Raw genomic sequence first — 14,137 nt, 5'->3', positions numbered from 1 at the left:
AAATAAATTTGCCACAGATGGCGCTGCCCTCTGTCTTAAATCATTTTTTTTCTTCAAATAAAAAAACTTTACACTGCGGGAAAAGAAAACATTGTTTTACTGTCCATCTTTCATTTATTTTTCTCATATTTATCTGACAAAGAAAAAGTACAAGCAACACACTACACACTAAATATTTATCAATGCTTCATCTACATGAATGTTACACACACGCACAAATTAAAACATAAATGAGTTCACATTGTTTGGGTACATGACACATCACAGACAAAAGAATGTTGCGCAATATATCAATTGCTCTATGACTTGAGCATGCCTTCCAAAAAAGAGTGAAGCTTGTGCCCATTCAAACCAAAACTCGCTGTTGCAGAGCAACACCGTCTCACTGGTCTTCATTTCCCGTCGGTCAGATCTTGTGATATATACAGGTGCCACAAGTGCACTCTGTGTGGTTTCTCACTTTAAGGTTTTCTACTTTTACCTGTTGAATGAAAAAAAACACAAAGTTGAAGCAAATTACTTTTAGTTTCATTGAGGCTTTGGTCCCTGGTGGTGTCGTGGTATGCTCAATTGACAAGTGTGAATTGTGTGGGATCCTGATTGCTTTTCTTTGCTCTATCTGCTCTGTAATCACTCGGTCATTTTAAGGTGTACCCTGTGTCTTTGCCAAACTCAGCTAGTCAAGGATCCAATCCAATGAGACCTTGAACAAAAAAAATTGGCAAAGATAATGAGAGAATAAAATAAGTGATTTATTATGAATTCTACCATCCTTTTTCTATACAACTTGCATAATGGAACATATCCCAGCTGGCTCCAGGTGAGAGGCAGAGTACAACCCGAATTGGTCACTCAGAGGAAGCACAATAATAACCAATCACGTGTAAAATTCAGACTACAATGAACTCAGAGGAATGCTTTGCATATGAGAGTGCTCGCAGGAAACTCATAAGAAAGCCTGAGGTGAGATTACAAGTCACAATGTCACAACTGTGAAGTCGGTGCGCTAATCATGCGACAAATGCTAATGCTTTAAATCAGTGGTTCTCAAATGGGGGTGTGAGTAACCTTGGGATTGCGTGTCGTCACTTCACGGGGCATGTGAGATTTTAAAAGCATTTCCCCAGGTATCAGCATATAAAATCTAATGCTTTTTAATACTACGACAGGAACAGTTCATTTTCTTCAAATTAAGAGCAACCCAAAGGGGACTCAAATGAACCTATTTACTAAATTAACGACTCCTTTGAAAAATGATGCCTGCCTCTATTTTTGTTAATTTTTATATGGATGCATATTGACATTAGTGAGGCTCTCTTCTGACAAAAGAGCCAAAAAAAGGATGATTTTTTTTTTCTTTAAATTGATTTTCTGGAGTTGCTGAACAAAATGCATCTTGACATATCACTATAATTGTAATTTGAAAGTTTAATCAATCAAACATGGCTATTGGCTATTGAAGCACTCTGTTTTAAGTTTTTTTTTCTTTCATTTCTAAATGCTCTGGCTTGTTAGAGGATATGTGGCTGGAAAACTATTTTACAGGGGGTACATAATTGAAAAAATACTTTGACCCACTTCTTTAATTGTGAATCTTTCCAAATTACAACAGGGTAATTATTATGTTCCAATCTCCAGCAGAAATATATATTTTTTTTGGCCATAAGGATGGTTACGATTGAGTTAGAGACAAGTTTATTTATTCATGTACTTCAAAATTTAACCACAACTTTATTTAGAACGATTTTTTTTTTTAATTCAAGTTCACATTTGCACAGTGTATTACCTCGTAGCTGTTGGTTGCAATGCAGCACGCTGCCTCTGAAGTGATATTCTTTGGGTTCATCATGTACTTCTTGGTCCGCAGAGGTGTCGGGTAAGCCCTGGAGAAGCAGCACCCCTTACACTGATAGATCGGCTGCTTCAGTGAGAAAAGTTTGTTCAATTTCAGCGTGCACTCACATCCTACTGTATAGAAAGGTAATCAAAAGACAGAAAGTTCGGAATTAGCGGTTTGCTATTAATCCAAACAGAATGTACCATCTTTGTAATTTTTTTTTCTGATAGAACTCACTGTGTGAAAATTCCAAGTCGGGATATGACATGGCAATATAGAGAAGAGATGTCAATAAGACAAGTGGTCCAACTGATTTCACAGATCCCATTATGGAAGCAATAACTGCCAAAATGCACAAAGACCAATACATGTTTTAAGAAACTGCACGATATATTATCTGTTTTCTACTGTCCATCCTGTTGAGGATTACAAGCGAGTGGAGTCCATCCCACTAGCAAACAACACACAAGATTGTTATACTACCTTTAGTCGAGGTGAAGGTTTCTCTTTGGAGTGTCTGTGCTCAGAATGACGTTGCGATAAAGACCTGTCTTTCCCAAGCTGTTTTATACCTGTGCGCTTGTTTTCCATCACTTCCTGGATTAAGAGAAACCTGACAACCTTATCTATCATCTCAGTCACCATGCCTGATGACCTCTCTAATAATCCCTTGAAAGCATAGAAAGATAAGGGAAACTATTGAACGTCACTCTCCTCCTTTCTCACATGATGGTTGTTGAAATTGATACCTTTGTTACCTGGTTACAAATGGCTGTTTATAATAGTGCTGACAAGTAATTGCTCTTTAATCTCACCTAAAAAATTCTGAGAAAAAGAAAATCTCCAAAGTCTTTTTTTTTTTTTTAATGTAGATACATTGTGTTATTGAAAAAAGTCCCAAATGATGGTTGACGATGAGGGGGAATTGAGCTGTTTTCTTTTTAAATGGCAGAGCAGTTAGAAATCCATCCATTTTCTAGAGGCACTTATTCTCACAAGGGTCGCAGGCTTGCTGGTGCCTATCCCAGCTGGCTTTGGGCAGTAGGCGGGGGATGCCCTGAGCTGTCGCCCTGAGCAAAAAGACAAACAACCATTCACGCCTTACGACAATTTACTATGTCAAATTCACCTGCTGTGCATGTTTTTGGAGTGTGGGAGTAAACCAGGGTGCCCAGAGAGAACCCACGCAGGCTCGGGGAGAACATGCAAACAACACACAGGAAGGCCAGAGCCAGCTGTATTTGAACTTGGGTCCCTTTAACTGTGAGGCAGATGAGCTATTCACTGCTCCACCAAGCAGCCCAGGTAGAAAATAACTAACATAAAATATTGTCCATCCCGTTGGTGCAGACTTGTTAAAAAGTGGGATGTTATAGGGTTTAGTTTGGCAAAGAGCTTTGCAGAGGGTCGCTATGTTAAAAAACCTTTGTTGCAATTCTTAACAATGGCTGCAGTCGCAGCTGGGTGCTTTGCATTTAAGTGATAGGCAAAACTTAAGCTGCCTCTGTAGTAAGAAAGCTCCTTCTTACAAAGAATGAAGAACACTCTACATTTATCAAAGGCACCGTTTAAGCATTTTTTTTTTTGTAAGCTAAAATTAACATTCGTCAGACCGACAACTTTCCATGCTCCTCCATTTTCACATCTTCCTTCTGCTCCCGAATATGCCCACCCTTTCTCAACAGGAGCCTATAAGATTATGCTAAACACAATGACAGCCAATCAGTGTCCACTTCAGGGTATGGTTGACCTTTGTTTTCCAACCCCCACAAAACTCAAGCACAAGAAGCCTGATGCATAAAAAATGGATCTAATCAGCAAACAGAATTAGCAAATAAAAATGAACACAATACACTGAAGAAGTTTAATTGGATTTGGCGGATTATTCAACGTTTCTATGACTGTGAATCATAATTAATCTGTCAATATGACAATTTTCTTTTATATTTTGTCATAGAAGTAGATGAACAAAATTGTATCATTTTCAATAATATTCTATTCTGTGAAAAAGATCTCTCCAGTTGTAAAACACAGCGTAAATGGATGCCAACGAAAAATTGGACGGTGACTGTTTTTGGCTTCAAAAAGTAAAAAGCATACTGTTGTAACTTGAGATCAATTTCTTTGTATCTCTATAATTACAAAAAGAGACAGTTATATACTTCACTGAAATTAGAGTTGATCTTGGAGCTGGTTTTGTGTTTGCCTGTACCACTTTTGATGGTGTTTTATAACAGCATGTGGTGTCTGATTGTTTCAATCTGCAAATAAAAGATATGCAACAGTCTAAAAATGTCTTACTGGTTCATAGAGGTGAGGGACTTGCTCACATTTGTCTTTTTCAAAAACACATATACAAGTGGTACACTTAACCCAATGTGGCACAATCTCTTCTTTATCACACGACCAGGTGTGTGTCATCCCTTGGCTAAAATACTGTGAGCATGATGTGGAAGAAAACAACCCTAACATGGTCAAAATATTACACAAAGGTTAAGATAAGAGAAAAATCAGAGCCAAAATGGTGATTAGCAAATGATTCCAGATGTGGAATGATGATGAATATCACACTAAAAGCACTCAGTTACTTTGTTTTGCCATGCTTGCATTTTTATGTGAGATTGATTCATAATGAATTGTTTTGTTAGTGTTGCACTGCTTTAGTTCTTTAAAACATAATGCAGGAAGGGATGGAGGAACTTGTGAATAAACAGAAAGAAATCTGATAGTCTTTGAGAGGCCAAAATCTGCCCGCCCCCAGCATCTGAAATGTCAAGGATTAATATGAATTTATTTTGTTTCTTGTTACTAAAGTACCCTCATCCCACACACTTGGTTGTTTGGGTGATAAATCCCCGTGGCTTTTAATTCAATTAACAAGGAGAAGGACTCATGGTGACACAAATAGATTTATTTGGAGTTTATGTATTGCAACATTTGTGCACGGCTCTTTGGAACACCACGTTAAAGTTTTGTGCCTAACTGCTGCACCTCTTAAAAAAAAAAAAAAAAGTCATATTTTCAAGAGACATTGCTTACATTAATACATCAAATTTCGGATTTGTTCTTAACTCTTAGATCGTTAATGTGTAGGTTTCTCAGCATGCATATCCCAGCTATGCATTTAAGTAAATGTATAAATGTATTGAGGTGTACATTCAAGAACTGCTTGATTTGATATTATTTAAAGAGGACAGGGATGCATAGAATTTATTAAATGTAAGCAGTAGTTCTCAAAAGGGAGCATGAGTATGCTTGGGGTGCATACAGGCACTTCAGGGGGTACCTGAGATTTTAACAGGTCTCGGCAGCTATCACAAAATCTAATTTAATGCTCTTTAATTCCAGGAACAGTACAGTTTTTTCAAAACTAATAGTAAATTAAATGGAACATGAAGCAACTTTGCTTCACAGCAACACATTGCATTTCTTGATTTTGTGAAGTTTTTTGTGGATGCGCATATTGAGCAATTACTCTGTTTTCAGGCAAACGAGCCAAAAATAAAACCGATGTTACACAATTGTACCTTCTGGAATTGCTTAGATAAAACGCACCTGGAAATACCACTACAAATGTAATCTGTTCACTGATAGCTGTTTTAAATCCTTTTTTTTCATCCCAAAATAATTTCCGGTTGTAAGGGTGTACTTGGCTGAAAGAAATATTTCACAAGGGTCACATCATTGAAAAAAAAATGAGAACCACTGTTGTAGAGCATGCATGTTTTCCCTCTTAGATATTTATGTAATGGGATCTTGATTAGACTTTGTAGGAATGACATAGCTCAGTGTTTGAAATGCCTCAAATTTGAAACCAAGAAACTGACAGTTATCAAGAACAGTGAGCGCATTAAAAAAAAACATGGACCAACTGCAAAATTTTGTTTTTTAGGATAAAACCACCAACTATCTAAATGGAACCATTCAGTGCCATATGCGCAAATAGTTGCAGCAAATTATCTGCATCTGGTCAAATAATCCAATTACAACGTTATTCTTTTGTCCTTGTCGATTTGGGTGAAACCGATGAGAAGAGTGACACGGTGTGGGAGAAAGGGCAACCTACAGTACTCACAATAGGCCAACTCAGCGATCGTAATCGTGCCAAGTGGAAATAGGCAATACAGTATACATGTTGATAATACGTTGTATGATTTCAAGTTAATATTTTTAGTGTTATTTCTTATTTTTTTCTTATTTTTCTATTAACCAAGATCGGCGATAAGCCGTTGGTAACCAGTTCAATTGATTGTATTGAGTAGTTGAATTTTTGTTTATCAATCTAATGATCTAATTTGTTCGAGTTGTATTAAAATAGAAGAATAACACACGGGGTGTGATGTAGTATCCTTTATGTTGAACTTGCCACAGTGTGTGGAGGCTGAGAGGCTCACTAGTCGAGTAGTCTGATGTACTGTCCAAGCGCTTCCAAGGCAGAGCCCGTGCACAACTCTCCAAGAAACCCCATCGACGAGACAAAACTCGAGGCGTGAACGTGGCAGCCATTTTACATCATCAAGAGTGAATGACTGAGGCCGGACCCGTGCCGGGAGTTTTCCACTTTTTCCGTCTTTCAATCATAACATTTATCTTCCAAATTACCCTACACCGTACACGGTGGTGATCCAGCGGCAGGTAGGGCGATTGCTACTGTTTGGTGGCGTTATCGTTGCTCGGTTTTTGTGTGAATAGTGCCGACTCGTGCGCTGCTGTTTCAAACAATGTGGGAACTGGTGGTGGCTGGGAACGAGTTCTCCGGACCGGCTTTTCGAAAATGGACTCTTCCTATGTGGCGGCACGTTGGCAGACCACGCACCTAGCAAGCTAAATCCTTAGCTCACTATGCTTCTAACAGTACAATTCAAATCGACTTCGATATTTTCCTAATTAGTGAAATCCGTGCCGACCGCTGCCGTTCTAACAATGGCCTCACTGAAATTCCGTTCGAATTAGCATGCTATCCTATGCTAGCCTATTTTGACAGATCATGGAATTGACACGCTCATTGTCATCACATGCTAATTGAAGCTAACTGGCTATTCTCATTATCGATAATAATGGCGATTTTCCTAGACAAATGCGCGAAGGATATTGGTATTCTAAGTATGAAATACGGGCGCGATGTCGAATCCTTTACACAAATGCGCTGTGTTATTGTCCTATAAATCCACCGCTAGCTCGATTAGCATTAGCCCTGTAAACTAGCCCACTAGCTTGACCAACGTGCGCGAAGCACCCTCCTAACTGCACAACTCCAACGCGCATCCACCAAATCCAAGCAGAACGTTTTGACATGTATGGTATGGATATCAATCCTGTGGAATTTATAACCTCGGAATGTACGCCGTAGAGATGTGCACAGTTTCTTTGAAAGCACGTGCTTACCAGCATGACAGCATGAGAATCACTTCAAAGCATATATTCCATTGTCCAATTTAGAATCGGTAGACATTAAACTCGATGTGGGTTTGTTCTGACGTTAACCTAATGAAGTACACCCACGAGTTTGCAGAAACTATGTTGCGGAGTCTACTGGGTGTTTGGCCTACCTAAGCTTAGACGGGCAGCAGAAGCTAAAGAAAAAAGTTTAATAATAGCGCAAATGCAGTAATCATAGGATGCCATTAAACCTAATGCTTAAAGGTGCTTTCTTAACATATGAGTGGTAACCATTGGAACCTGGAGCTTTCAGTGATGGAACACGTGTATCAACTATCTAGTCTATGCTGAAGTCAGCACTCAGAAGGTAAGCTAACATGTAATTTTGAGACCAGAGCAGGCGAGGTTTCTGCACCACAAGCACTAAATTAGTCTTAACAAGTCGATATGATAGTGACATACAGTGTTTTACAAGATGCCATGTTATTGATATCTGTGGTGAGTTTGGTATGCACATTGTGTCTGTTTTGCGCTTGATATACAACCTGTGTCAAATGCTAAAGTGGGTCACTTGATATAGTATATATTTGGATTGCGATAAGTGTATAGATGTCTGGAGAGCACACAGCTATAATAAATTTAGCACCCTTGCCCTCTGCAATGAAAATGTATTTCACAGAGAAACAACAAGTATTAAATGATCTGCTTGTCAAGTTTGAGACTTTCCACTATCCTAAGCGCATCCCAAACCATTGCACCAGGATTAATTTGGGTCATTGCATTTACACAGATTTCTGGGGACATGGCCACAGAACATATTAATGGAAATGGTCCAGAAGAACCAATGGACACCTCTGCTGCAGTTACCCATTCTGAGCACTTCCAGACTTTATTAGAAGCTGGTTTACCACAGAAAGTTGCTGAAAAACTAGATGAAATTTACATAGCAGGTAAGGCACCAGTTAACATATTTGCATATTCTAATATGCAACCCTTGTTGATAAATCTCTTGCATGTACTGTCACTTCATTACTGTTTTGAGTGGGGGACTTGGGATCCCGAAGCAACTTTTTGTGGTTCCTACCAAAATGGGTACTGCAGTGCTACAGAATATTAAATTCCGCCTAACAGCCATGAAAGTGCAGACGGGGGCAGCATTTGCATTCCCTCTATAGTTGCTTGACCACTGGTGTGAGGTCAACAGTTACCTCCTAACTGTAGGTGTCTTCTAGCTTTTTCATATTTTTTTTCTTTTTTGGGGGGTGGGGTGGGGTGGGGTGGGCGGGGGCATGTCTGATCACCCTTATTCCTAAAAGCACTAATACTTTTACCAAGATGGGTCCAGGCCAGAAACCGTGGCAACAGCTGTCCGAGTGTTTGACTGCCTCGGACAGGTGATCATGCTTCCAAGGAAATTTATTGCACGGTAGCTCATTAGGATCCTCATGATTGGTGTATAGAGTTGCACTTCACATCTGGTGTGATTAATTCTGCAATACCATGCTAGTTGGTAAATGCGCAATAACTGAGCACAGCTCCCTTTATTTAAGATCTGTTGTAACCTCTCAACAGAGGGTATATTATTCCCTGTTTTGTGCTTAAAATGACCTGTGTGTTATACTTTTCAGTGTCTGGGAATATATTAAAAGTTTGGTAATCACCTCTTCAATATGTGTTTACTCCACCACTACTGCAGGATTGGTGTCACACAGTGACTTGGATGATCGAGCAATTGAGGCTCTGAAAGAATTCAACGACGAAGGTGCTCTCCAAGTCCTTTTGCAATTCAAAGACAGTGACCTCTCACATGTTCAGGTAAATGAGCAGTAAGCATAATGTTTGTGCATGTCTTCAAAATTGGGATGTGCATAATTTTAATTCTGTTGCCTATCTGGAATTGATATTGACATCTTTGACATGAACCTATGAACCAGTCTTTTGGCAGCATAACTTGTTCAGTTTTACTCTCATGGAAACAATTATTTGTGTAGGCCTTATTCACAGTCTCAATGGGCTTCACAGTACATTATGTTTCTTGAACCTAAAATGAATGACTTGATGCCTAATCAGCAAAAGTAAGGATAGAAAATTTTGGTCAAAGATCCCACCGTTCTTTTTGAGATAATGTTAATTTGTCATGAGAAAGCGATTTCATAACTGCCATTGGTTCCATCTACTGAATATATTTTTTTTAAACTTTCACATTTCTTTCCTTTGACTTTCAGAACAAAAGTGCCTTTCTTTGTGGCGTGATGAAGACATACCGGCAAAGAGAGAAACAAGGGACCAAAGTGTCAGACACTAACAAAGGACCAGATGAAGCCAAAATCAAAGTGAGAAGGAATTTTAAAAGTGCATTAAAGTGTGAATGCTTCTGAGTAAAAAAAAAATAAAAATGAGCAGTATCACACCATAGTCTTAAATTGAACCAAAATAGTTTTCTATTAATGACTTGATTCATTCTATGACATCTATGTCAGGCATTGCTGGAGAGGACTGGCTACACACTTGATGTCACTACAGGCCAGAGAAAATATGGCGGCCCGCCACCCGAGTCAGCTCACTCAGGGGCACAGCCAACTGTTGGGACAGAGGTATGGAAAGTGACTTGAATTAATTGTAGATCCTCGATGTAACCTGAAGTCCTTTTTAAAAAAAAAAAAAAGAGATGCTTATGTGGATAAAGTGGAAACTCAAAAGTTTTTTAGTGTAAATTTTTGTTTAGTAAACGTGTTATGAAGCAAAATTAAATTTAGTGCACTATAGCTAAATGCTGACTGTTCAAATTTTGATGTTCCTTTGTAGTAACATGTATAGTTTCTAGTTTGTGTGGTGTTCACATGACATTTTTCATCTGTCTATATATCTATAGGATAGATAAATGACATTTACGGTGATGATTTCTCGCTATGAGCTGATTGAAAACCTAAAATTTTGATTGTCTCATGGGTTTAAGATCATTTTATAACTAAACCCCACTTGAAAATAATCTGTCTTCCTTCAGATATTTGTTGGCAAAATCCCCAGAGACCTCTTTGAGGATGAGCTGGTTCCTTTGTTTGAGAAGGCTGGCCCTATCTGGGACCTGCGCCTGATGATGGATCCCCTTAGTGGCCTGAACAGAGGCTACGCCTTTGTCACTTTCTGCACCAAAGAGGCGGCACAGCAGGCTGTCAAACTGGTATGATCCTTCTCCTGCAGTTTGAAATTTGAGTGAGAAAGATGGGATGATTTAATGATGGTCAAGTTTTGAGAAGTAATCTGTTTGTATAGGGTCGAAAATCAAATTTTGAAAATGTTATGTCCCCACAACACTGCCTGAATAATGTCTGCCTGATAGAAATTTCAAAACAAGTACCATTTATACTGACACTTCTGCTCTCTTTGTATCTGTGCTCCTTCATTTCGCTGCAGTGCAACAACAATGAAATCCGACCTGGCAAACTAATTGGTGTGTGCATCTCAGTGGCCAATAATCGACTGTTTGTCGGCTCCATTCCCAAGAGTAAAACAAAAGAGCAGATTGTTGAAGAATTTGCAAAAGTCACAGGTGAGCTGTCCCTTTTCTGTCGTATTTCTTTTCTAAATAGCTGTCAACAAAATTGCTCCAGCAGTTTGCAGTAGTGTAAAATTGATTTAAAATATTTTTTTTTACGTTTTTGTCCCCAGTCGTACTGCTAAGGTGCTAATTTATGATACATGCTTTTTTTTGTATGATGAAACCCCCGTGAATTTTAACAGCTGCAGTTCTTTTTATCGGGTGCACCCCTGTTAAGACTAGTAATTTTTTCTTTCAATGATCAGCTTTTTTTACCTAATCAAAAACATTGAAAACCTCATTAAATGGTTGGCTGTTAAGCACAATTTGTGAAAATGTATTTTTCACCATTACAATAGCCTTGTTTTTAGAAATGGAACACTATGGTGACAATAAGTAGTAATTTATTGAATAACATCTTTTCTTCACTTTATGATTTTATGTTTGTGACCTGAAGAGGGTTTAAATGATGTCATATTATACCACCAACCTGACGACAAGAAGAAAAACCGTGGCTTTTGCTTCTTGGAGTATGAAGACCACAAGACGGCGGCTCAGGCCCGCCGGCGTCTGATGAGCGGCAAGGTCAAGGTCTGGGGCAACGTGGTCACTGTGGAATGGGCAGATCCCATTGAGGACCCAGACCCAGAAGTCATGGCCAAGGTAAAACTTGAGGCCTAACATCTTAGCCCTTTCGAGAAAATGCTCGCACAGATCTGCTTCATGATGACATTTGCTTGTGTTCACAGGTGAAAGTACTATTTGTGAGGAACCTAGCGAGCTCTGTAACTGAAGAGATTCTTGAAAAGGCATTTAGTCAGTTCGGTAAATTGGAGCGTGTGAAGAAACTTAAAGACTACGCATTTGTTCACTTTGAAGAAAGAGACGGTGCTGTCAAGGTACTGAAAAAAAGAGAGGCTACCTTGGATGTGTGAGGTTGGTTGTACATGCACACGGAACTAATTTTATTTGTCGTCTTGAACGTTTTCACAGGCTCTCGCTGATCTCAATGGAAAAGATCTGGAAGGAGAACATATTGAGATAGTCTTTGCCAAGCCTCCTGACCAGAAGAGGAAAGAGCGCAAAGCGCAGAGACAGGCAGCCAAAACACAAATGTAAGCGTAAAAGACTTTCTGCTATATGTTGTCTTTGAAGGGATGCTTCCATGTATAGACATTTTGTTTTCTTTGCCAGGTATGATGAATACTATTACTACGCACCTCCCCATATGCCGCCACCCACGAGAGGCCGCGGTAGAGGTGGCCGTGGCGGCTACTCTTACCCCCCTGAATACTATGGCTACGAAGACTATTACGATTACTATGGATACGACTACCACAACTATCGGGGCGGCTACGACGACCCCTTCTACAGCTACGACGATTTTCAGAGTTCCGGGAGAGGCCGAGGAGCAAGGGGTGGTGTTCGCGGCGGTGTTGCTCAGACCAGGGCCCGTGGCGGCATCACACCCAGGGGAAGATTGGCCTTCTCGCAGCGGGGCGGCCCTGGAACAAGCAGGGGTAATTATGTTTAATTGCATAATTTTAAGATTAGTCACATAACGATGAATACAAAGCTAGTAATTTGTTCTTTCCTTAATTTTAGTTACCACAAACACATGAGTTCAAAACAAGAGCAATTATTTCATTTTGGCCAAATCTACACGGTTTAATAACGTTTTTCTTCATATCTGATTGGTTAGCAGGGAAGCGGGGCAGAGGCCGGTCCTGACCTGTCACTCACAGCGGAAACTGACTTGATGTGTGGGATTACACCATGAGCTGCAAAGTTGATGTTGAAACGAAAAAGAGTGTGACAAAAAAAAGGTCCAATGATATTCCAGCCTTACAGAAGAAGCATCTTCCCTTTCCCCCAGTTTTTTTGTTTTGTTTTGTTTTTTAAAGAAACTGCCACCTTAAAAAAAGACGACCGCACGATTATGGTATTCGCCTAAGCCTCTTTTTGCCCCTATAGCTTGCCCTGGTGCAGGGTTCAATTTATTGCCCTAACAATCTCCCCCTGTTCCCTGTCCCCGAACATGCCATCTTCGAATAATTATTGATGAATTTGCACTTTTAAGTTTCTTAGGTTTGAAGTGGCTCGAAGGAGCTTGATGCTATTGTATATTTTTGTGCTAATCGCAATTTTTAATGTTGGAATATCCATGTTAATTGTTTTGATGTGGATGTTTGAAAGAGAACATTTGCAGGTTTATTTTTAGGGTGTACCCACCTGGCATGGATAAGTCAGGCATTCCAGGAAAGTGGTTCTTTTAAGAACTTGTCTTTAAAGGGTTGGTTGACTACCTCAGTACAGAGGACTAAACTACCCGGCCTGTACTGTAAATAGGGAAACTATATTGATGAAAACAGAGCTTGTTCTCATAAAAAAAATATGCACAAGAGCTGTAGCACACAAACAATGTACTTAATGTAATATAGTCATTTTGCTGCAGCTCTGACACTGCAAACAGTCAAACTGGGCATGCAAAACAATCTCATGAGATGAGTCCGAACAAGCTCTGCTTTTATCCTATTTTAAACTGAATTAGCTGCCTTGCTTCTTCAGAGTATGTAGTTACTGTTTTTGTATAGTTTTTTTTTTTCCTTTTTTTGTTTTGTTTTGTTTTGTTTTTTTTTTTGGATAAAATGTTACTTTTGTAAAGGCTTCAATGTCACGGGCATCAGACTGCCTTTGATTTTAACCGATAACAAAAATAAAAGCCCTGCAGTGTCCCTTTTGTGCCACTGTCAATCCGGTGGGTTTGTTTTTATATTGTAATATCTTAAAACATACTGTTTGAACGCCGGACAGGTCCTGTGTCCATCTCCTAAATCTTTTAACAGAATGGTCAAGCTCCTTGTGGTCAAATTGCCCAGACAACATGTGTCCACAGAGTTATGACGGTTTTGGTGTGGGATCATCAACATAACATCTTGGTAGAAGGGATACTGCAGAGAATACATTCTATTTCCTGGTATAGCCACAAGGAAACTGTTGATCAATTCCAGTTTCCTATACAGTTAACTCCCTCAAAGAAATCATAACCACCTTTTGAGAAAAAAAGATGTTAGCAGTTTTAAACTATTGTTGGTGGCCAACAACATTTTTTGCATTCCTGCAAATAAATTGTTTTATACTGTAAAATGGAGGTGAGTGTAACTTATTTTTGTAATAAAGTTTTTGATTTCTATGTGTGTCTTAAATCATTTGAGGATCTAAACGACCAGTGAAAAGATGTGTAACACCAGTTTTTTTTTTTTTTTTTTGTAATAACGACCTGCAAATTATACAACTCCTAGTAGGGTATTTCGTTAGTATATTTTATTAACGTCCATGAAAATACGATTTCTAAATTCGAAGTTACATGAGCGTACTCCTTT

The 14,137-nt window shown here is 39.1% G+C and overlaps 2 protein-coding genes across 4 annotated transcripts; one reads left to right on the top strand and one right to left on the bottom strand.

The window, feature by feature from the left end:
• Positions 1–162: 162 nt before the first annotated feature.
• Positions 163–2,395, bottom strand: cga (glycoprotein hormones, alpha polypeptide). Its single transcript, XM_088433498.1, has 4 exons — positions 2,321–2,395; positions 2,075–2,179; positions 1,787–1,968; positions 163–481 (listed from the first exon to the last, which is right to left on the bottom strand). Exons 2-4 carry the CDS (start codon positions 2,163–2,165, stop codon positions 407–409), a joined length of 348 nt encoding a protein of 115 aa, XP_088289624.1. The 5' UTR covers positions 2,166–2,179; positions 2,321–2,395; the 3' UTR covers positions 163–406.
• Positions 2,396–6,318: 3,923 nt separating this feature from the next.
• LOC148412855 (heterogeneous nuclear ribonucleoprotein Q) lies at positions 6,319–13,947 on the top strand. 3 transcript variants are annotated; one of them, XM_088433941.1, is made up of 12 exons: positions 6,338–6,472; positions 8,007–8,166; positions 8,913–9,031; positions 9,442–9,549; positions 9,697–9,810; positions 10,221–10,397; positions 10,631–10,766; positions 11,212–11,417; positions 11,504–11,653; positions 11,748–11,869; positions 11,949–12,274; positions 12,460–13,947. In XM_088433941.1, exons 2-12 carry the CDS (start codon positions 8,019–8,021, stop codon positions 12,483–12,485), a joined length of 1,632 nt encoding a protein of 543 aa, XP_088290067.1. In that variant the 5' UTR covers positions 6,338–6,472; positions 8,007–8,018; the 3' UTR covers positions 12,486–13,947. The 3 variants fall into 3 exon arrangements, with proteins under 3 accessions (XP_088290069.1, XP_088290067.1, XP_088290066.1); XM_088433940.1 differs by having other exon boundaries at positions 12,457–13,947; XM_088433943.1 differs by lacking the exon at positions 8,007–8,166 and having other exon boundaries at positions 6,319–6,472; positions 12,457–13,947.
• The last annotated feature ends 190 nt before the right edge of the window (positions 13,948–14,137 follow it).

This window comes from Hippichthys cyanospilos, chromosome 14 (genome assembly GCF_059441005.1).
Source record: "Hippichthys cyanospilos isolate Australia breed blue-spotted pipefish chromosome 14, RoL_Hcya_1.0, whole genome shotgun sequence".
Taxonomy (NCBI): domain Eukaryota; kingdom Metazoa; phylum Chordata; class Actinopteri; order Syngnathiformes; family Syngnathidae; genus Hippichthys; species Hippichthys cyanospilos.
Note: the sequence above shows the minus strand (reverse complement) of the source record. Positions and strands in the feature narration are given on the sequence as shown.